The 24879-nt window shown below is 42.0% G+C and overlaps 1 protein-coding gene across 4 annotated transcripts in view; it reads right to left on the bottom strand.

The window, feature by feature from the left end:
- Positions 1 to 8390: 8390 nt before the first annotated feature.
- The window catches only part of WASF1 (WASP family member 1), a 177693-nt gene continuing 161204 nt past the window's right edge, over positions 8391 to 24879 (bottom strand). For all 4 annotated transcript variants that reach the window (XM_034765890.1, XM_034765889.1, XM_034765892.1 and 1 more), the window contains 6 exons: positions 20712 to 20865; positions 19023 to 19140; positions 18045 to 18217; positions 15535 to 15714; positions 12644 to 13254; positions 8391 to 9267 (listed from right to left, as the gene is read on the bottom strand). In XM_034765890.1, coding sequence (XP_034621781.1) covers positions 9110 to 9267; positions 12644 to 13254; positions 15535 to 15714; positions 18045 to 18217; positions 19023 to 19140; positions 20712 to 20865 — 1394 coding nt within the window. In that variant the 3' untranslated portion in view covers positions 8391 to 9109. The remainder of the gene's footprint in view (positions 9268 to 12643; positions 13255 to 15534; positions 15715 to 18044; positions 18218 to 19022; positions 19141 to 20711; positions 20866 to 24879) is intronic.

The following is a 24879-nucleotide window of genomic DNA, read 5'->3' as shown; positions in this document are numbered from 1 at the left end:
AACAGATTAATTTGCATTGTAATATATTAAGCTATTATTCATCTCATCAGTAACATAAACAGCTGATCAGCCCTTCAAGGAACGAGAGGGCCCCAAAGACAAATCGGTCAGACTACAAGTACTTATATGTGAGTAGATATATGAACTCAAAGATTTAAATTCAATAATCACCTCTAATAATTATTGAGAAATTAGGATTGTAGCTAGCTGCAGGCTTGTTGCTATGGCAAAGAGCTATAGCTATGGCAGAAAGCCAGGTGCATTATCTCTGAAATCTTTAGCTGAATTTAACTCTTGACTTCGCTCAGTCAAGGATCATTACTTGGTGTGATTATGTCAAGTTATATTAATACTTAAACTGCCTTGGCCACCAGTTTGGAAGTGTGTAATGTTGTTAATTGTCAGGACAGGTAGATAATGGATACAGATCAGTAAAAATTTTCTATCTCCTCTATCATCTTTGCTCTGGTAAGGTCTTGGCAGGGTCCAGCCATACTATTGAGATATCCACATCAGGGAAATCAGGATTTGGGCTTCTCCACATCTTTTAAAACTCAGTTTCCTCTCGTATATCTGGGACAGCTGATACATATTATTCTTCCCTTAAGAGAGCAGTTTCAGAGACTCACTAAGCAAACTGTTAAGGCTCAGCTATCTTACTCAATCTATAAATTACAGACAGAGCAGTTGTTGTATCTGAACCTGCTTTAATTTCCCCTATTGATTTCTTTAGTGTTGGACTGAATTTTTTTGGGTTCTTTTACTGAGATGGTCGGGTCCAAATTCAGACCTGAAATATTGACTTCAGGAGGAGTTGGACCTCCTTATTCCTGGCCTAAACATGGCCCGTACTCACATGGTAGCTGGTGCTACTGCTTTTCATAACACTGCTCCCATTTCCCCCCCCTTTAGGGTTTGTCTGTAGCAGTTTTACAAATATTTTTCCTCAGAGTGTACTAATAAATGTGATCTGCAAAACTCAGCGCAGGAAATTTTCTTTTGTACTTCTCTCAGGAAAGGTAACTGAAGCCGAATGGAAACAGGGAGACAAATTAAGATATGTCCATGAGGATCATATCTGATTGCATTTCTTATTCCTCAGGGAGCCTGCCATTCAAGGCACACACTGTCAGCTTCATGCTAGCATCTGAAAGCGGCCTCTAAATTATTCCTGTATGTGAGCTTTGCAAGACAAGTGTATGTAGTTTTTGTTATTTTACAAAATAGTAATGAGTGGATTCAAGTCTCATGGTTTAATCACACAGGACCAGTTGGCAATACAGAACCTCTTTCAGCACTGAGTATCCCTAATTTTTTTAAATGATTTCTCTGTAGTTAGTTGGCTATTCTATAGAGAATTTTGGTATTGAGAGGTGTGGAAAAGAAATGTGTCCTATTCAATACTCAATCCACTACCCCTTGATTCAGCAGGCACTGGTCGAAATGTATTATCCTTTTTGTTGTGTCTGTCTACACGTATGCTCTCCTTCCATGCCATATAAATGGCAACCCAGTTCTGTCACAGACAACAGTGAGTTCCTTCTTCATGTGAAATACAGGATGTCTGCTTGTCCATTTGAATCAGACCCATGTTATGGGATTCCACAGTACAGGATGTGCATCGAGGACTGCCCTCCTTTCCAGGATATTTGCATTAAGTTTAGATTCCTGGAGAAATTAAGTGCGGAACTCTGGCTCTTAACTGTGGGGTGGATGCAACCATGTGTACTACAGTCTGGTCCTGAGGAATTCAGAAGTCCTTTCAGCACTGTAAACTATCCCTGCCATCTAGCTGTGGGGTGATAGTGTGCTCTGTGATCACTGAGCCTTCTTCACATAGTGGCATGTCAACAAGATATATTAATAGAGGTTAAAAATGTATCCAATATTTATACCATGGAGCTTACCAATACCTTTTCCATCCCTTTTCTCTGACAATGATTAAGCTATACTGTAAGGATATATAGTTAGAAAAGAACACCATATTCCAGATATGAATTCACTCCCACCTAAAGAGGAACTATACCTCTCTTTTTTTTTTTTTTTTCTTTGGCACAGCAGGGGGTGCGTGCTCAAAATTTTTTTTACTGATGGGGTGTGCCATCAAAAAAGTTTGGAGACCACTGATCTAATCTAGTCCAACCCCCTGCTCAAAGGGGGACCAATTCCCAGACAGATTTTTACCCCAGTTCCCTAAATGGCCCCCTCAAGGATTGAACTCACCACGCTGGGTTTAGCAGGCCAATGCTCAACCCACTGAGCTATCCCTCCCCCCCCCATAACATAAGAAACAGTTACTTACTGTTGTTCTTCAAGATGTGATGCAGACGTGTATTCCACTTAGGTGTGTGCATGCCCAGCACACCGGCACTGGATCATTTTATCTTGCAATACCTGTAAAGGGGAGCGACTGCACCTCGGGGCCATAGTCCCTCCCCTGGCCATCTGAGGCAGTGCTGCCCCAACTCCCCTCAGTTCCTTCACACTGAATGCCCAGAGACTAGACTCTGATGCAGAGGGGATGGAGGGTGGGTCATCCAATGCATGTCTGCATCACATCTCAAAGAACCACATTTCCAGTAAGTAACCATTTCTTCTTCTTTGAGTAGATGCAGCCATGCATTGGACGACCCTATCAAAACTTGCATCCACACTGAAAGATGCAGTAATGGCATATGGACAACCATGTAGCAGCCCTGCAAATGTCCATTATTGAGACGTCACTGAGGAACACTACTGATGTTGCTTGTGCTTTCGTAGAATGAGCTTACATCTGCTGAGGAGGCATAGACAAAGTTATTTCATATGCTGATACAGGACATTATCCATCTAGAGATCGTCTGTGAAGAGACCGCTTGGCCCTTCACACAATCTGCGTATGACACAAACAGGCGAGGTGAAGCATGAAACACTTTAGTCCTGTCCAGACAGAAGGCCAGAAATCGCCTGATGTCTAATGTATGGAGATGCTGCTCCTCCAGAGATTAATGTGACTTAGGAAAGAACACAGGTAAATATACTGCCTGGGTCAAATGAAACTAGAACCACACCTCAAATTTTTGTCCACAGTGGTTTCATAAAGTCACTTCATCCTTAAAGAATGGTGTATAAGGATGCTCTGCAACTCAGACTCCCCTAGTGGATGTTGCTACCAGGAACACAGTTTTTTGCAACAAAAATGAAAAGGGACAAAATGTCAGGGGCTCCGATGGAGGTCCCATTAAAGCTGCTAGGACCATGTTAAGGTCCCACAGAGGAACCAGCTCTTGGACAAGATGATGAAGAGACAAAGTAGCCCTTTTAAGAATCTTCCTACCATGGTCCTGGAGAAAACTGATCTTCCCTGACTGGGGGGATGAAATATTGATGTCGCTGCCAGATGACTCTCAATGAACTAAGCACAAGTCCTGACAACCGAAGGTGCAGCAGGTACTCTATTCAGGGCAGCTTGGAAGCCAGCATGGGTTGAATTCTGCAGGTCAATGAACACATCGAAAACCACTTCCATTTTGCCAAATAGGCCATTCTGGTAGAGGGCTTTCTACAGTTGAGTAGGACCTATTGAACTGCCACTGAGCACCCCTCTTCCTCCTCATTTAGTCACGAAGCAGCCATCCCGTGAGATGCAGGGTGCTGAGTGCGGCATGCAAGGTGCGACCGTGATTCTTTTGAGAGTACATTGGGATGGAGAGGAAGGGGAATGGGAGGCTGAACTGACCGTGTGAGGAGGTCAGGTAACTAGCACTGCCTCGGCCATATTGGGACAATGAGAATGAGCTTGACCCGATCTGTCTTCAGCTTGAGGATGACCTGTGGGATGACTAAAATCGGGGGAAAGCGTACAGGAGAGTTGACTGCCCAATGAGATGGAAAGCATCAGACAGGGACCCTGGACTGAAGCCCCCTCAAGAGTGGAACAGATGCCATTTCCTGTTGTCCCTCGTGGCAAACAGGTCAATCATCGGAATGCCCCAAACCACAAAGATGACCCAGAGAACACTCTAGGTTCAGAGAAAAATTCCTGCTGAGACGGTCCATGAGATTATTCTAGATCCCGGGCAAGTGGTCAACTATTGGAGCGATACTCTCCTCAATGCAGAATTGCCACAACTTGACTGCCTCTTGGCAGAGCTCTCTGGAGTGTGCTTTCCCCTTGCATGGTCACATAATACACTGAGGTGGTAATATAGATAAGTATGTGAACCACTGAGCCCCTCATATAGTCCAGAAAAGAATGAAAGGAATTATAGATGGCCTGAAACTCCAGCACATTGATATTCAGTGAGGACTCCTGCTCCGGCTACAGAACTTGAACTTTCAATGACCCCAGATGTGTTCCCCAGGGAGAGAGGTATTGGTGACAACAGAACTGGCTGGTAAGGGCCAGACAAAGGGAATGCCAGACAAACATTCTTTGGAAGCATCCACCACTGCAAGGTTTCCAGGACCAGTGGAAGGAGACAGACCAATCTGTCCAAGGAGTTAAGTCAGACAATAAACTGTCCCGAGCCATGTTTGAAGGGGTAAAGAGACAAGCTTGCAAACTGGACCACCTGGGTGCAAGTGGACATGGCTAAAGAGCCTCAGGTACATCTGAGCTATTGTGGAAGGCTGAGGCAGACTGAGGCAAAGGTAACAAATCACCTGAAAACAGTGAACAAAAATGCTCTTGAACTCGTAGAGTCTATTAGCACCCCAATGAACTCGATTATTTTGAGTGGGAACCAAAGTTGATTTTCTGGTGTTTAAGATCAGATCCAACTGGTCAAACAAGTTCAGCGTACTGTCAGTATGAGAGAGAACTTCTCCTTCCCCTCAGTAGCGAGTCATCCAGGTATGAGAAGATGTGGATTCCTTCCTTTCTGAGGTATGCTGTCACCATGACTATGCATTTGGTAAAAACCCAGGGGCAGAAGAGAGACTGAAGGGAAGCAGAATATACTGAAAGTGGCACTCTGCTATGACAAACCGAAAGAATTTTCTGTGGCTTGACAAAATTGCCATGTGAAAGTGGGCATCCTGAAGGTCCTGAGCAGCAAACCAGTCATCCTGAGACAACATGGGGAAGACAGGCAATAGAATGACCATGCAGAAATTCATATATCTGATATATTTGTTTAGGTCATGGAGATTGAGAATGGGTCTTACCCCTTCCTTGGCTTTGGGCAGCAGAAAGTAATGGGAATAGAAGCCCTGACCCCACTGTACCAGTGGAACCGCCTCCACCATACCCAAAGCCAGTAGAGAGTGGACCTGCTTGAGGTGCAGTATTTTGTGAGAGAGGTCCCTGAAGAGGCACAGGGAGGAATGGACGGGAACTGGATGGCCCTATTTGACAATGCTTAGGACCCAATTGTCGGCAGTGATTGAGTCCCAAGCATTGTAAAAGTGAGCCAGCCTGTCCCCAAATGGAAGGGATGGGGAGAATGGAGTGATGACTGGAACACTGCTTCGGACCAAGGAGTCAAACTAGGTACTTGAGGAGTGCCAGGGAAGAGGTGGCAGCTGGCCAGACCCCGGACCCAAATGCCGCTGCCGCCTCCTCTGGGACCTATGCCCCTTTCTGGAGTAGTCCCACTGTCTTGTGGGAGAGAGAAGCTGCCCAAAATGTGCACTGCGGATGATGCTGCTGCTGCTGACCACCGTAGTGGCACCTCTGCACTGCCGACATATGTACCCCCAAGGACTGTAGGATAGCCCTACAGTCCTTGAAGGAGTGAAAAGTCTCATTCATCTTGTCTGAGAAAAGGAATCGGCTGTCAAAAGGCAAATCCTGCATGGCCTGTTGTACATTGGGAGCAATGCCTGAATTCTGCAGCCAGGAAGCCCTTCTTATGGTCACCGCCAAGGCCAAGACTCTGGCTGGCTGAGGAATCCACAATGTCCAGCACACACTGCAACAAATTCTTAGCTACCAAGCAGCCTTCGATAACAAATGCCCGAAATTCCTCCCTTGAGGCTTTGGGCAGCTGGTCCACAAACTTAGAGCTGTCCAGTTCATGAAGTTGTATTTGGACAGCAACGCCTGTAGGTTAGCAATGCCCATCTGTTAGGAAGGGAAGAGGAGGTGTAAATCTTCCTACCCTTCAAGTCCATCCATTTAGAGTCCTTATCCTCAACTCTGCCCTACTGGGCTGTATCGCTGACTACAGTTACGACCAGGGAGTTTGGGGCTGGATGTGAGTAACAACACTCAAATCCCTGCACCAACACAAAGTGGCATTTCTCCATGTGCTTCACAGTAGGTGGTACCGAAGCCAGCATGCTTCAGAGAACCTTAGCAGGCTCAAGGAGAGCATGATTAATAAGAAGGGCCGCTCCCAAGGCAAATGGCTGCAGGATATCCAACAACTTATGGATATTCTCTTGCAGGAACTCCACTTGAATACCCAGGGAAGCAGTCACATGCCACAAAAGTCCTAGTATGCCTTGAAATCCTCTGGTACTGAAGAAGAGGAAGAGCCAGACACTGCAGAATTGTCTGGGGACAAAGACTTAGAAGTTAACTGTTCCAGAACTGGGTCCTTTTCCAGGACTGATGGAATGACTGTGAAGGCTCCATGAGGGGAAGATTCACAGTGTCTGGGCCTGCGGTGAATCAACAGTCACTGCCACAGGCCTGCTCGGTGGGCTTAGAATGACTTGAGGGAGTGGGACCTCTGCAACAGAGGGGGGGTCCCATGACAAGTGTCAATTCTGGTACCCCTTGTGCTCTAGGAGCAGCCCCTGATGTGGGTCAGGCAATGGAGAACAGGAGGAAGATCCCTACCTGGATGTCGAGGAGTCCTGGGTTTCAGGGGATAAAGATGGAGCCAGCCCTGAGGGTGCGAGCAACTGGTCTGATTCATCTGGAGCCCAAAATGAAGAAGGAACTGGCACCAATGGTGGAAATGGTACCGCGAACTGAGTATGCCTCTGCTGTTTCCGGTGGTGCAAGTAGTGTTGAACCCCTAAAGTGGGCAACACCAACAGTAGGGGTGCTGAAGAGGTTCCAGGTGCTGAGGAAGGACTTTGGCCCAGCTCAGCCCCGCTTTCACTGAATGTGGAAGGGAAACATCAGGATTTGGTGCTGATGGCCCCACAGGTTCAGGGGCTTGCCCAGCCAATGGAGCTATAAACAATGCAGCCCTGGACCAAGGGAGATTGGGACAGAAAGGCAGGGAAGGTCCATTGCTGCCTGATATGCCACCAGCACAAAAGCAACTGGTGCCAGTATTGCGCTCATCAGTACTACCGTAGACTCAATGGATGCCCCAGATCCAGAACCAGAGTCAATGGTATAGAGTCTCTGACTTCCTAGCATGGTAGTGTTTGAGGGGACCTACTCCTGTGCACCGGCATTCACACTACACCAGTCTGTGATCTTTCTGGAGGAGGCAGACAAGTCCCCATGTGACTTGGAGTGGCCATGATCAGTCTTATGTGACCTTTTCCTTGCCACACTCGATGGGCAGCAACTTCTCAATCTCTTCAGAGAGGTACCAGTTGGAGGATGTGAAGTGGTAGCACCCTCAGAACCTGAGGGTGACCTCCAATCCAGTGTAGGCCTTGGTGCTGAAGCAGGCTGCCTGGCCTGTTCACGCAGATGCTGCTTTAGACAAAGATCTCTTGCAACCTGAGACCATTTCATGCATGATTTACAAATTGAACACTGCTCCTTGAAGTGGGCTTTGCCTAAGCACAGCAAGCATTGAGTGTGGGGAATGCTCCCCCACACAACGGTGAGGGCATCACCAGGGAAATAAACAAAATCTAACACACACTATACTAAGGGTACTAATTAACTATATATAAACTATAAAAAGTCACTACGAAATAAAGAGGTTGCAAGAACACAAACCATACAGAGCTCCGACTCCAGCCACTGGTGGTAAGATGGAACCGAGGGGGAGTCAGGGCAGCACTGCCTCATATAGCCAGGGGATATGGCAATGAGATGTGAGCGCTGCCCCTCTATGGGTATTTTGAGGCAAAAGTCCCTGGGTCCGGTGCATTGGGCGTGCACACACCTAAGTGGAATACATGGTTGCATCTACTTGAAGAACTCTGAATTGAGTCCAAAATTGCATTGGCTTTTTGTGTATATAGATGTGGCTGACATGCAGTATAAATTAGACCGCATGAGACATGATTTTGCAATATCATCTAGTTCTCTTTCAGCGTTGTTTCACAGGTTTCTCCCTCAACGAACATATTTGTTCTGATTATTGGTCCGTCCCCGTCCCCCCCCCCAATATGTACCATAGGTATTTTTGAAAATTTAACCCAAGTTACTTAAAAGCTTAAGTAGTCTTTTTTTATAAGAAGTGATTTAGGCACTTTTGAAAATCTTGCCCTTCAGCTCCTAAGTAATGCCAGAAAAAGGATGACTATATTAAAAAAGCAACAGCTAAGAACATTTACCATTTATTAAACCAAACTGTTATTTTTAACAGTTACATAAGTTACACAGCATGTTTAAGTCAGAAGATTTCACACAGAAAAAATTTAAACTTTTGTATGCAGGCAAAATAGTACCACACGATATGTACCTGGGAGGGAGGGGGGAACCTCTAAACATTCAAATAAGGCCATAATTATTTAAAAAACAACAATAAAATATTAAAAGCCCCCAAAGATCTTTTTCCTTTCAATGTGTTCAGTGCTGCTAACTATATGTACCTTTGTAGTGTACAGATGTATATTTTGATAGCTAGGTTTTTAAAAACATTTATCAAAAATGGAATAAGGCTCATTAGTACATACAGCTGCCCTCGGAATTTCAATCTCAGTTACCTTCATTAACTTAAAATTCACAAAGTGCACAGTTAAGATATGCCAAAATAGTGAAACTGCTACTCTACCAACAGCTGCCCATGCTTAATACTTAGTGGTCTATTGGAACAAAATATGTTATTTCAAGAAAAGAAAAGAAAAGCCACTGTAAAACATTTAGTTTCAAAGATGTGCTAGTAGTTTTCTTGTAAACAGAAAAGTAGAAAAATATGGATTAATGATGTGTAGTGTAAAGAAAAAAAATACAAAAACCACTAGAAATGACCATCAAATGTTTTCAAAGAACAATCACCACAATGGACATTAGCATTCAGTGTATATCAATGTATCTATTTTACTCCAACCAATCCACTTCATCAAACTCTGAATCATCTTCTGAATCACTGTATTCCACAGCAATGCGGCGAGACAATATAGTGGCAACATCATTCTCAATGCGCTCATGTTTAGCTTCTTGTTCACGCTGCTCTTCGACTTTGCGTAGCTGAATACCTAAATCACAAACATCAGAATAATCATTCTTTGTTCTCATGCATAATAATACACTGTGCTGGCTCCCACCTCCGGCACCTTTGGCTGCCATCCCTGGCAGCCAAGGATGGGCAGGGAGCAGGCCCGAGCCACTCCGGGTCATTGCTCCTTCCCTGGGGGAGAGCTGGCTGGGGAGGGGCGGCAGCGGCTTCCGTGGACAGGGGCCAACTCCGAGCATGCCAGGGAGCAGGGGGGGCTCTGGCTCACTCAGCCACGGTCCTGGGAAGCCCAGCCTGGGCAGGGGGCAGCCTGCCGTTGCTACAGCCAGGCACTCTCCCAGACAGTTGCTGTGTTGCACTGGGCAATATCCCAGCACAGCCAGAAGTAGCTCTGACCCCACCCCTTCTGCTTCCCACCTGGTTGGCTGCTGGGGTGGGGGTGGGGGGGAAAAGGAAGAGGACAATTGACCCTGCGTGCCCCCTTGAAGCATCGCCTCTGTCTGTTGTGCAGTGCAGTTGAGGCAGCAGTGCCATGGGAGGCCTTTCAAACCCTGATGTCCAAGGTAGCATGTGGCCATGGACCCTTTAAAAGTAACTTCCTACCAGTTAGAATTCTTGGCACACATGTCCAGTTTTCCTCATGCCACTGAGTCCTTACAATCAACAGAATTTTTGCATGCAAAATAGCTAGAGAAAGGGTGGTGATTTGTAGAGTTACTTCTAATGTCACAAAAGCTCATTTAAGTCACCTGAACCGGTGAGCAGATGCGGACTGTAACTTATATAATTATAACAATCATTAATAACTTCACTTAATTACAACCTAATTGTTTGTTTCCAAGTATATAGTATATGCACAATATATTTTAACTAAAGAAATTTGAAGAGTTTGCAAGTCTATTGTTAAAATCATTTGGGACAAGAAAAGACTGACAAATGTTATATGTCGTACACAACTCATTTGAAATTTGATTTTAATGCGAACTCATTAACTGATTAATTTCAGAAAATTCATTCTATACGCAGTGTAAATGTTAGCGTGGGGAGGCTGAATCCCTGCTTTAAGCGCAAAATGGAACTCATCCTTAACGATGGAGTGCTGGCCGGTGCCTCCACAATATTAAACAATAAAGATTCCAGTAGGGAGCCTTTGAACACTCAGTCAGTCTTCAACAGGGTGAAAGTTTAAAAATCTGTTTTTACTCCATTTCCTGTCTCCTAGCCAGGTTTTAATCTGTGACTCTACTCTACTTGTCACCCCCAGGGTTACTTAGTTTCCTTAATAGTATCTTCTGTAGGATTTTGTCAAAAGCTTTTAGAAACTCAAATGAATTATGCCAGTGTGCTCTCCTTATATGCTTTTTTTGCTGACGTGCTCAAATAATTCTAACAGACTAGAGAGGAGGAATGATTTCCTTTTAAAGAATTCATGCTAGTTATTAGATGTAGGTGTTCTATACCTATGTTTTTAGTTGTCACTTCAATCCATTTACTGGTACTAGAGCAAAGCTAACTAGTCTGATTCCCAGGATCATCCCTACCAGTTTTTGTACAGATATATTTATTACTTGTTACCATCCAGTTCTCTGATATAGTGGCTTACTTCACAGAAAGATTGCATTTGTTTTAAAGCACTTCAATTACTTCATTCTGAAGTTCCTTCAGAACCCTTTGATTTATACTGTTCAGGGTCCTGTTGGTTGAGTAAAGTGAGGTATAAAGAGGTTAAGACAAGTGACTTTCCCTAAGTAACATGATTTGCAGCAGGGACTATAACCCAGGAGTCTCTCCTCTCTCACTTCTCTGCTCTAATCACTAGAAAACACTTGCTTATTGTAAACCATGTTATATCTCTAAGTAAAAATTCTGCTTTGTATGTTGAAGAGGATGCAGGGAAGCCTCTCCCAGTGTACCTAAAAACACTGGAGAAGGATTCCAACTAGTGTTCAGGGCAGGGGTGAAAGTAACTTAGGACGCTTACCGGTACAGGGCCGGGGCGGCGTCTCGGGCGGAAGTGGCGGGGCTGCAGGGGGTGAGCATCCCCCAGCCGCCCTTCCAGACTGCCTGGCCTGTGCCACCCAGGGCTCCCGTGTTGATTTAAAGGGCCTGGGGCTCCAGACGCTGCTGTAGCAGCGTCCGGAGCCCTGGGCCCTTTTAAATCGCCGGGAGCCAGGGCAGCTGCTCCCTTCCCTTCCCCCCCCCCCCCGCCCGTCAGCGGCCGAGGGGGTGGGGAGAGGGAGGCAAAAGGGGCAGGAACGTTCACGCACTGCAGGGTCATCTGTGGCAGCAGCACTTTAATGTTCCTGCCCCTTTTACCTCCCCTGTTGGCGGCCCTGGCAGTAGGAACCCTACCAGCAGGGCCGCTGACAGGGGCAAGGGGCAGCGGACGGTCCTTTGCTGTGGCAGTGCTTTGAGGATCCTTAAAGCGCTGCCGCAGCAAAGGAACATATTTTAACATTGCTGCCCTTCCCCCTCTCCCCCCATCGTTGACCCTGCTGGTACGGACCGCCAACAGGGGAGGCAAAAGGGTAGGGACATTAAAGCAGAGCCGTGGCAGTGCTTTAATATGGGCTGGGTGTGAGCCGGTGGGGGTTCTTACCGGTACACAGTACCGGCCCGCTTTCATCCCTGGTTCAGGGCAGTACTAGAAGAGACCCTATAACCATGCACCAGCATCCCACAGCCCTAAGGGTTCATAGTTAGACCACCAGTGCACATGTTGTGATATGAAGCATCTGCAAGATAGGAGAGCATCAGTAAGGTGCTGCTCCAGAAGGTTCCCCCATCCCCTGTGCTCTCCTGCCTTATATTGGCAAGAGGGTTCTGGGACCCACTCTTCCACTAGACAGCTCAGGGTTACAAAACAAAACCCTTACTGATTTAATCTTTTTAAAAAAAACCTGTTGAATATTGTCCTTACATTGTTATTGCACTGCAGTAATGTGTGTGAGAGATGCTTACATAAAAACAGGATCAAATGCCAATCGGTCTGCTCTGCTCTTAGCGAACAGCTTTTGTGAAAAATATTCTTGACAACATTTTTGCTTTCCATACAATTTGGAACAAATGTATCAAGAGACACTCTTCAGATAATTAGAAATTAAAAGATAATCTCCATCGATCATCTAGAAACATGTACATTTCCTTAGCTAACTTTTATGGAGAACTGGTTTTTGCATTCTAAACTACACTCCTGATAGGTGCAATTATGAGTTGAACAAAATTTGTCTACTTGGCAAGCTGCATATTGTACAGAATACAAAGCAGCACCAGATTTAAGATACTCTTGTCAAATCTTTTTTTCCAGAGGTGTAAATTATTCCATCTGTTAAAAATAAATTTGTTTTATTAAATTGCTGAGACCAACTTCTGTTGTTCTTTTAGTGGCCAAACGTTACCTTTTCGTATTGCTTCCAGTAGAACGCTTCTGGCATCGCTGATTACAGGTAGAGTTGATGGGTGGCGTTTGGGTTCAGGAGCAGGAATCACTTGGGATGGTGGAGATGGAGGCATCAGTGGAGCATGAGGGCCAGGAACAATGGTTGTGGGAGGGTGAGAGAGGGTGGCAACTGAGATAGGAGACGAGGGTCGAATGCCAGGGGGAGGCAATGGAGGAGGTGGGGGGGGAGGAGGAAGTCCTTGCACTTCAGCTTGTGGAACTGGCTGAACTGGTACAGTTTCACATACTTGGGCAGCTCTAGTGACTGGAGGAGAGGGCTGTGCTAGAGGTGGTGCAATTGGAGGAGGAGCTGGATGAAGAACTCCAGGAGCAATCTGGAGAGGAGCTGGTGGAGGTGGCACTGCTGGTGCTTGCAAAACAGCTGCTGGAGGTGGTGGTGGTGGAGGTATGGGTGGGGGAGGGGTGGAAGTCATTGCGGCTCTCAGTGAAGAAGTTGACAAAGCAGATGGAAGAGGAGGAGGAGGAGGAGGGGGTGTGGGGCTCACAAACACTGGTGTCCTGCCTGTTGCTGGTGACTGAGGACGATTTTCTATCAAACCTGTGGTGGAACTGAAATATAGAATAGTAGGGCAAGTTATTAAAACCACAAAGTGGAAAAACTGGCTAATATAATTAAATTTAAATATTAACAAGCAAAAATATATATATAAAGATCAGTAATTAGGGTTATAAATAAAGCTAAATGTACTGATGTGACAACTGCATGGATACTGTAGATCCCCACGAAATCAAATTTACCCAATCTAAAGGCACAGTCTAGTTTTTTTTTATTGTTTGGGTAGAACATAATCAGCCTTTTTCTTGCTAACCTATACATGTACTCAGGCAAATACCCGAGTATATTTCATATTTCCTACAGTAAGAAAGATTTTCCCTACACATAGTAGTAAATCCAGAGATTTCACTGCAGATTTGACAAAATGCAAAGAAGGTACCAATGTGAGATTTCTAAAGATAGCTACAGCACTCGACCCAAGATTTAAGAACCTGAAGTGCCTTCCAAAATCTGAGTGAGACAAGGTGTGGAACGTGCAGAAACTACAGAACCGGAACCACCTTCTGTTGGTGGTATCTGGCTCAGATGGTGAAACTGAACATGTCATCAGAATGTTTATCATTTTTACAGTGCAAATATTTGTAATAAAAATAATATAAAATAAGCATTGTACACTTTGTATTCTGTTATAATTGAAATCAATATATTTGAAAATATAGAAAACATCCAAAAATATTTAAATAAATGTATTAACAGTACAACTAAAACTGTGATTTATTGCAGTTATTTTTTTAAATCTCACAATTAATCACCATTTTTTTTATTTGTTTGAAAGCCCTATTCTAAAGGGACTATTTTTACGGAATGATTAACTAATAAAATTACTTTGAAACTGAGATATGGGTTTAAGTTCATTGATAGGTCCAGTGGTACCATACAAGATCAGTCATGCATAGCTACAGAGGAGTATATCTACACATAAGACACTGTCTAGTTCAGTGACCTTTTCAGTCCTCAGAGACAAGAGATGACTGTAAATGTTTAAGTATAAGCTGCTAGAGGAATTTCTCAATCAGAATACTCAGGTAGGAAAATGTAACACTCATTACAAATGTTAACCCAATAAAAGAGGTATATTTCTGTGCATGTGCCTTGGATAGTGAAATACTTTCATTTGGATAGAGATGAAACTATTTTGCTGATGTAACAACATAATCTAGATCTACTCTTGTATATTCCAGATAAAGATAAGGGGAACCCTATACAAATCTAATCCATAAAGTATGACTTTGCTTGGATATGAAGTTATGTGGAAAAATACTGTCAGGGTGATTGGTTTAGATCAGGAGTCGGCAACCTTTCAGAAGTGGTGTGCCAAGTCTTCGTTTATTCACTCTGATTTAAGGTTTCGCATGCCAGTCATACATTGTAATGTTTTAGAAGGTCTCTTTCTATAAGTCTATAATATATAACTAAACTATTTTTGTATGTAAAGGTTTTTAAAATCTTTAAAAAGCATAATTGTGAGTGCCACTGAAAATCAGCTCGCATGCCGTCTTTGGCACGTGTGCCGTAGGTTGCCTACCCCTGGTTTAGATTATATCCCAATATTCCATCCAGTATTAGAAAGACATAAAGAAGAAAAAAAATAAACAGAGAGAAATGTCTATAATTTAATCTATTTTGTAGACTATTGTCTGTCAATGGTTTTCAAACTTATTTCATCCCACCCCCGCTCTTTGTCTCTGTAGTTTACACCCCCTCCTCACCACACAAGTACATATGCTGATTAAAAAAAAAAAAAATCAACGTGCAACTCTGACTAAATACTAAAACCAGTAAGCCATTGATTCAAATAGAGCCAATGATCCATTGTTATAAGAGCAAGAGCAAAACGTGACTGTGGTCGAAACTTACAATTAAATGTGCAGACTGTGTTGTAGCAAATGGAATAACATGCAGATAGTAACGAACAACTTTGTACAATGCTATGCAAGCTTAACAGAAATCTGTCAAAATGCACAGTGCCATCTGAGAACCTGATACAACTGGAGGAATCAGATTTGCTAGTTATTTGTTGCTGTGGGTAAAATATGCGCAGTACGTCCCTCCCCCCCCCCCAAAGCTTCTCATGTCCCCTAGAATACATTGGACACACCCCGCCCAGGCCAGCCCTCCACCCAGTCTGAGAACCTTGGGTCTATGTTGCTCTCTGGGCTGAAATCAAGTACAATGATGATACTGCTTGCTTCTTCAAAGCAAAGTGTTGTGTATCTGGACCTTTTTCAGAGATGTACATCAGTTTATTGTTGACTCCAAACTTGACTCCTTACCTAATACAAGGAGGTATAGGTTTCACATCTCCTGCACCATGCATTGGTGGAGGGGGTGGTGGCTCATGTGGTCTGACCAACACTCGCTCCTCAGCTCTGCTCAGAAGTTCAGTCATCTGACTATAGGGTAATGCAGAAAGGGAGTAGGATCCATCCATATGATCCACATATGGCTGAGGTCTAAGACAAAACAAAGGAAATTTTCCACTTAAAAACTGTCTTGCTGATGATCACAGCCATATCCTATCCCCTAGAACTGGAAGGGACCTTGAAAGGTCATCGAGCCCAGCCCCCTGCCTTCACTAGCAGGACCAAGTACTGATTTTGCTCCAGATCCCTAAGTGGCCCCCTCAAGTATTGAACTCACAACACTGGGTTTAGCAGGCCAATGCTCAAACCACTGAGCTATCCCTCCCCCCATGCATTAGTAGAAATCATTCATTACTCAGCTCAGCTACTGTATTATACTTTAGTTTGATCTCTGAATTAAATTCCCTTTCTGCACAAGAGATGCCAATCGAACTGTGGTTTTTTAATCTTTTTTTTCTTTTCCCTTTCTGCCCTACTGCAATTCAAATGTTAAACGTTTTTTCATTGGTAAACCATACAATTCCTATAGTACGTGTCTGTTAGTGTTTATTATTCAGACTTTACTGAATTAAACAAATATAATAGTGATGTTAGAAACAGGTTTACAGTATGAAACAGTCATGTGCCTGTAGTGGTTTGTGATTCACAATCTTTTCATATACAAACATTATTTTACTACTTTCCTAAATTGTATAGCAATACATCATATATTGTAGTACTTCTAACGGTTTTATAAAACATTTATCAAGGCATTCCTGTGTTTGACTGTCTTGTGGACACACAACTTAAAATAGAGTTCAATTGATCTTACAAACACAATGTTGCAAGCTAATATACTTCAACAAGATAACTTAAAGTGTACTATAATGTAGTAGCAGTAAAATGAAGATAACTCATCCAACAGCTTAAAATACACCTCTACCTCGATATAACGCTGTCCTCAGGAGCCAAATAATCTTACCGCATTATAGGTGAAACCGCGTTACATCGAACTTGCTTTGATCCTCTGGAGTGTGCAGCCCCGCCCCCCCGGAGCACTGCTTTACCGCGTTATATCCGAATTCGTGTTATATCGGGTCGCGTTATATCGGGGTAGAGGTGTACTTCAATCTACTGTTAAAATCAACCCCTGCTTTTGTCTTAAAGATCTGATCCAACACCAATTAAGAAATTTTTACACATGTAACTGTTTAATTAATGTTGATAAAGATCACAATTTCTCTGAAGTCGGAGGAAAAGTGTTTGCAGAACACTTTCTAACTGCTGGTGGTTCTACTGAAGGTTTCCGGATAGTGCTCATGACTGTAATAATTAAGCACAGTATTAGATAGTCACTGTTGATCCTTGGGGCTCTGAGTTTTCAAGTGGTTCTGCAATCACTTTGCTGTGGAATCAGGCATAGACCTGCATGAGGGGTGTGGCAGGGAGGGTGAACTCATTATGGGGAGCTAACACAGTGGAATACACGTATGTGTTTTTTTTTTTTTTTCCACAGAAGAGCTGCACTTTAAGGAGGGTTTCATCATAACCTGAGTTGTAAATTACACTTGAAACCATTTTTGACTTTTCATTCTACATCGTTGTAAGTAGAGTTTTTACTAGGTCAGAGTTCTCAATAGGCAGGTTCTTGATTTCAGGCACAACATCCTGGATCCTACAGTCTGCAGCGGGCAACTACTATTAATAGGGCTACCAGATAATCTTAAAAATTGTCTTATTTAAAAGGCTGGACAAAAAACAAGCACCCCCTCCAAAACCCCTATTTCTTTTTAATTTTCAAGATTAAGGTTATTTGAGTGTCATCTCTTTCCTAGTGCAGTTCCTCAGTTGGTTACATGCTTTTGGTTTTGCACAAACACCACAGCTATGTTACCTGAAATGCTATTGTCAGTCGCCTGCAAAAGTATATTATGAAAAGAGAATTTAGCATGTTAAGGTTTGCAGAAACTTCAATCAAATTCTAAATTTAATCAAGAGTAAATAAGTTCAGTGATCTCATCCAAGTGGATAATTTGTTCACATCACAAAACCACCACATAATACTGGCAGTTCCTGCTCACATAAATCAGAAGACTAGAATAACAGGGGTTGTTGTAGGTCAGAACTGAAATACAGTGACAAATCTGTGTGCAAGCCTGCACCAATGATATTAGACTGATAAGTGAGTAACAATGACACACACCTCCACATCCCCCATAACAATGAATTCCAGAGATATAAAGTATTCTTTAAAATGACAAGATAATAATAAACCATTTAAAACACCTGGGTGAAAGAACTTCAAAATTCTCTTTTGGTAGAGGCAATTCTGTTATCACCACTGCATTCTGAGTACTGCACCACATATACAGTCATTTACATCATAAATATATTTAGCCAAGGGTAAGATGAATGTCTCAAAATAAAGAAACAAAAGAAACCTTGAGTCAAAATGCGAGGCTGGGCCATTAGCAACTTCAATGTGCTTATGTAAGAGATTAGCGTCATCCTCAGCAAGCTCTGGACCTTGGGCTAACTTCTGCCACTCTCGCCGTCTGTCATGAGGCGCCCTGGGCACTTTTTCCGGTTCATGAGGGCGATCTAGATTCTTCTGCTGTAAGAGTTATGCAAACAAAACCGACAGTCTTTTTAAAGAGGAATGCTTTTAAAATCAGTTACAAAACAGCGAGAGAGATCTTGATTCTAGAGCAAGAAAAAAAAATTATTCAAACCAGAACAGGAAATGAAGGCGTAATAGAGGGAGACACTTCAGTTTATAAGATACTTAGCTAAAGAATAACTGAATGATGGTATTAAATTCATTCAAAATCTAAATCTAATCTGGCTTGAAATATGTCTTAAATGAGATTCTGAATCTGCCTCTCACATTTGCATTCTACACGATACCATATTTATGCTATGAAATATGTAGAATATAAATGGCAAAAAATAAGCATGTAGCAGTGCTTCCCTTCAGTTTTTTATCCTTTCTTTACAATTAAAATGTTCCCTTTCTACCATATTAATGCTAATTTATAGTAAACATTTCTCAAAAATGTTCCAAGCAACTTTCTCTATAAAACTGTTGGGAATTCATATTTTAAAAGAAGACTCCAGAGACCTCCTTGGATTCTTCTTGTATTTCTTGTAAGAGTTTTTTTACTGTTGTGAGGAATTCATAGCATTTGGTAAACCTGCTGTTAACTATGATGAGACAGCATTAAAACCCTGGGCTCTTTTAATGGTGTCTTATTTAAAAGGCAAAGAAAAATTGATTGAATGACATTGAGCCAGTTTCAATATGCTTGAAAAGACTATTTGTCTATGTAAAGAACTGAACTTTTTAAATTGCAGAACCAGTGAAGTATCATATGTGCAAGCAAACATAACCCACAGCTATTTAGCTTGGAACATAATACCTTCTGCTTTCTCTTTTCCTTTCTCTTGTCCTCGGTGTCCTGCAACATCTTTTCTTTCCATAGATCAAAGAAATATGAAGGATTGGTGTAAAACTTCAAACCTTCTTTTCCGTCATCTCTGAGGTAAATTTATCAAGATAGAACATACTGTTTATTTGGTAGCACATGGAACTAAATGCTGAGGCAATGTAAAGACAGCTTATTCAGGTAGCTGCAGCATCATTTTTAAACACAATAGTCAGGGTTTTTGCCTCAAGTACATTATCAAAAAAATTACTACAACACGTAAGTTTACCTGAAGCATAATAATTAGATTTAAAATTATACTAAAGATCAGTACACATGTTAAAGATAAATAAATAAGCCTCTCTAACATGGATAGCCAGATTGATTTGGAGACTCACAAAAAACAGAATTGAAAGAAGAAAAGATTATGTGAATTTTACAGGGTAAAGTCTACCTCAATGAAGTCACTTTTTCTCCTGTTGTAGTTTGCTAGAGCATTTTAGGGGTCCCTTTTGGCTTATAAAATCTGCAAACAGCTCTGTTGAGGCTAGGAATCTATGATAGACTAATTCTCCTGCTTTTTGTATTAAACCTTTATGCTGGAAAATCTAGACACCTTGCCTCTGAGGGTAACACTGTGGGAGCAATATTTTCTAATCTCTCTCTTCCTCTGTATGCTCACCTTTTATTATTTCAGTTAGTTATTTCCAGTACTAATACTCTCATGTTGGTGCCTCTAAAACCTTCTCTCCCCCCCCCCCCCATCATTCCTTGTAGTCAGATCCTTATTTTAGAAATAAGTTTTAATGCTAGTTGTGGGATAACAAGTGTCCCGAATAAATGAATCCACTCGCCCTAAATTGTTTTAAAATGTGACTCTAATTTATCTCCCAAAACAGTAAGTACAAGTTGAGGGACCAGTTTTTCATGTAAATAGGCATTCAACATAATTTTAGGAAAGCAACAAACCCTCAGCTCATTTTTTGTACTAACCACAACAGTGTAATCACCTGGTTTTTTTTTAAATTAGCTTCTTACTAACTGTTATATTATTATTATTATTATTATCCAATAAATAGAAACCTGTAATGGACTAAAAATCAATGTCTCTTCCATTTTATTATGTGCTCTTTGGCATCAAATTTACCTTGAATGTCAATGTCACAGGAAGAGAATAATTTCTTTCCGATTAATTTTGCTGTATCAAGTCTTAGAATGAAATGTGGTTTTGACTGTGCTCTGCCAGAAACCACTGAACATGGCAACAATGCACAATCCTTTTGGAATGAGTTTTTCCCTTTTCTCATAGATGCTATTGTGAAATTGGTCACACCATATAAGATTCAAGTCACAGGATTGTATACTGTATACAGTACTCCTTGGCAGAAACAGAATACATCTTAAAAGGAATTTAGCTTTAACTTTACTTCTCTCTTTCAGTACAAACAGTGTTTAACAAATATGGAGCTTTAGAATGGCTTTTCTTACCAATGTTAGCTGGGCATAACATTCACAGTAGTATTAACGTTGATGGCCAGATTTTGCCATCCTTACTCCACAAGTAGTTTCATTGTTGTGGATGGGACTACTCCAAGATTATGGTACTACTCAACATGAGTAAGGGTGTCAGAATACTGCTATAAGTTACTGGGGGGATTTTTTTTCCTGATTTTTCACACTTACCTGTAAGGGGTGAGTATATTGAGTGGGGGAGGTTGTTCACAAGTGTCATAAGTCTCCTGCAAAGGAATAGGCAGAGTCTTGCGGTCAAACAGCTGCTGATCTTGAATTGTGGAACTCCGGAAAGCTTTTCGCATTGTAATATCCTGCAATGACACTGAAAGGGGACATCAAAATAAAAAAAGAGTGGCCAACAACACTTGATTTGGTTGCATCTATCTGATTCATTATATTAATGCTGGAAAATCACTGTGAACTTGTAAAGCATTTTATAAGTGGTAAGCATTACTATTAATAATGATTTATTTGTCATATTAGCACCTTGGTTTTACAGTGGAATATAATGTCATATAGCTTTTAGTGATATAGTCAGACAACATGAAAACATATATGTTCTGTTGTATTATCAGTGACTTATCACAGGAAACTTTTGCTCATTTGGACTCAGGTTGGTAACAGAATTCTGTTTTCCCAGACAAGTTGACTTTATCCCTGCTGGACCACCACAGCCACAAAAACGTGGTTCTAGATTTCAGAGGTCCCTGCTAAAGTTAACCCACTCCATTTCATGATCCTACGGTACAAAAAGCTGGCTCATCTTGCCTTTTAGCTCTCCTTAACAGGAATAGGGACAAATTTGCACTCCTAGCATATGCAGCACTGCTGCTGAAGTCCCACTGAAGACACAATTTAGCAAAGCACTTAAGCATGTTCCATTGAAGTCAATGGGACTTACTTGTAAATAGTTTGCTCTCTTCCATTCCATTCCATGAAACCAGTAAAATGTCTAAACAGATTTCTGAATCAGGATGTTACTTTTCAATTTAACTTAATTGCTTGTAACTACCAACATACTTTTAAAAATCCTATAATGATTAGTAAGCAAGATTCAAATAAAGAGAATGGGCAAGAGCCCCGTGTAACAGTGATAAGCTTAAACACTGATTCATAACTAGCATACATGTTTAATAAATCCTTAGCCAATAATCAAAATTAAGGTCAATGTGACATTTTATATTATTATACAACCTTTATGGTTTAAAGAACATCAGGCAGCCTGTGCTACAAGAATTCTTATTAGGAGCCTCAGAAGGTTAATTGAAAAAAAATGCTGGCCACAGATGACATTTGCACTGCAGATTCATGGAATAGTTCAACATCACATCTTTCTCCTTCCCTTATTTCCAAACACTCCTTCCACGGCGTCCAGTTGCCTACTTGGCCTTTTCCCCCCTCCTAACTAATGTCACTTTTTCAGATTTGACAAATAAAAGGAGTACAACCTATACCAGCAAGCTGTGGTGTTTTTTTCTCTTCAAAATAATTCTATACTGCAATAAGGCAAATTTAATCTAAGTAATAAGTTGATTTTGAACAGAACTTTCAATTCTGTCAATATTTAAAGAAACAGATTTGTGTTTCTCCCCTCATCCTCACTAGAAATTTATTTATTTATTTATTTTCTGGAGGTCCCGCAGACTCACGCAGACAGGTGATGGAACAGTTTGGTTCAATGACTCTCAGCACCCCTACTATAAAAATTGTTCCAGTATCCCTGCTCACACATTCAAAAATGTCACTCTAGTCTTTTAAAATAATGATTTAAAAGAGTGCATATGATTAAATTTTAAGGGTTTTCTTCAGTCTGATTTTTGTAGCGTATTAGCTAGGGCTGTCGATTAAAAATTAATTGCGATTAATTGCGCAATTAATCGCACTGTTAATAATAGAATACCATTTCTTTAAATATTTTTGGATGTTTTCTACATTTTCAAATATTTGTTTAGATTACAACACAGAATACAAAGTGTAGAGTGCTCACTTTATATTTATTTTTGATTACAAGTATTTGCACTGTAAAAAAAAAATATAAATAGTATTTTTCAATTCACCTAATACAAGCACTGTAATGCAACCTCTTTATTATGAAAGTTGAACCTACAAATGTAGAATTACCTACAAAAAACCTGCACTCAAAAATAAAACAATGTAAAATTTTAGACCCTGCAAGTCCACACAGTCCTACTTGTTCAGCGAATCACTCAGAGAAACAAGATTGTTTACATTTGCAGAAGATAATGCTGCCCACTTTTTGTTTATAATGTCACCTGAAAGTGAGAACAGGCGTTCTCGTGGCATTGTTGTAGCCGGCGTCGCAAGATGTTTGTGCCAGATCCGCTAAAGATTCATGTGTCCCTTCATGCTTCAACCACCATTCCAAAAGACATGCGTCCATGCTGATGACCGGTTCTGCTCAATAACAATCCAAAGCAGTGTGGACCGACACATGTTCATTTTCATTATCTGAATCAGATGCCAACAGCAGAAAGTTGACCTTTTTTTTTTGATGGTTTAGGTTCTGTAGTTTCCGCATTGGAGTGTTGCTTTTTTAAGACTTCTGAAAGCTAGCTCCACACCTCGTCCCTCTCAGCTTTTGGAAGGCACTTCCAATTCTTAAACATTGGGTCGAGTGCTGTAGTTATCTTTAGAAATCTCACACTGGTACCTTCTTTGTGTTTTGTCAAATTTGCAGTGAAAGTGTTCTTAAAATGAACAACATGTGCTGGGTCATCATCCGAGACTGCTATAACATGAAATATATGGCAGAATGTGGGTGAAACAGAGCAGGGGACATACAATTCTGCCCCAAGGAGTTCAGTCAGAAATTTAATTAACGCTTATTTTTTTTAACGAGCATCATCAGCATGGAAGTATGTCCTCTGGAATGGTGGCTGAAGCATGAAGGGGTATCTGAATGTTTAGCATATCTGGCATGTAAATACCTTGCAATGCTGGCTATGAAAGTGCCATGCAAATGCCAGTTCTCACTTTCAGGTGACAGTGTAAATAAGAAGCGTCAGCATTATCTCCCTTAAATGTAAACAAATTTGTTTGTCTTAGCGATTGGCTGAACAAGACGTAGGACTGAGTGGACTTGTAGGCTCCGAAGTTTTACACTGTTTTGTTTTTGAGTGCAGTCATTTAACAAAAAGATCTACATTTGTAAGCTGCACTTTCATGACAAAGAGATTGCACTACAGTATTTGTATGAGGTGAATTGAAAAATACTATTTCTTTTGTTTATCATTTCTACAGTGCAAGTATTTGTAAGCAAAAATAATATACACTTTGATTTAAATTACCACACAGAATACAATATTTATGAAAATGTAGAAAAACATCCAAAATATTTAATATATTTCAACTGGTATTCTATTGTTTAACAGTGCAATTAAAATGGTGATTAATTGCAATTAATTTTTTTGAATTAATGGCTTGAGTTAATGGCTATTAATCAACGGCCCTAGTATTAGCATATAAAAGCCAATCTATTTGAGGCACTGTCTGCTGCCTTACTTCCTTCCCATCGCAGCAATTGAAAACAGTATTACTGGAACAGCTGGTAGTTCCACTGTATAATCACAAGAGGGCAGAAGGCAGGACTTTCTCCACAAAGGGCCTGCAACTTCGGAATGCTCTCCTCGCTTGCCAAATCAATGACATTCTTTGCAAGGCTAAAGATGGTTTTTGTTCACTTTGTCTTTTGAGGTTTTATTTATGGTGTTTTGCGGGGGCTTCTCCCCTCCACCCCCACTCCTGTCTTAGGATCTATTTAGCTATGGGATATTTTATCCCTGTGAAAACCTTGTCTAGTTAGGTAGGGTTACCATTCGTCCGGATCTACCCGGACATGTCCTCCTTTTTGTGCTAAAAATAGCGTCCGGGGGGAATTTGTAAATAACTCAAAATGTCTGGGATTTCCCCCCTCCCCCAGCAGAGCAGAGCGAGCGGCTGGGAGGGCTGCAGGAAAGTCCCGGGCTGGACTCCGGAGCAGCTGTAGAGGAGCTCCGCCCTGCATTCTGAGCCGGCAGCTCTCCCCTGCAGCCCGGTCCGGCAGCACTGTGCAGGGCCAGGGACCGGGTTTTGTTGTGCTGGGGAGCGCAGCCACGTGTCCGGCTCGCACAGAGCCCAACACCCTGTTCTGAGCAGCAGGGTAAGGGGGCCAGGGGGCAGGAGAAGGGGCAGGGAGGTTCTGGAGGGGGCAGTCAAGAAACAGGGGGGGGGTCGGGAGTTCGGGGGGGGCTTTTTGGGGGGAGTGGAGAAAGTTTTGGGCAGTCAGGGTACAGGTAGGGGGTAGGGTCCTGGGGAGCAGTTGGGGGGGGTCTTAGGA

The sequence above is a fragment of the Trachemys scripta genome, chromosome 3 (genome assembly GCF_013100865.1).
Source record: "Trachemys scripta elegans isolate TJP31775 chromosome 3, CAS_Tse_1.0, whole genome shotgun sequence".
In the NCBI taxonomy this organism is placed as follows: Eukaryota; Metazoa; Chordata; order Testudines; family Emydidae; genus Trachemys; species Trachemys scripta.
Note: the sequence above shows the minus strand (reverse complement) of the source record. Positions and strands in the feature narration are given on the sequence as shown.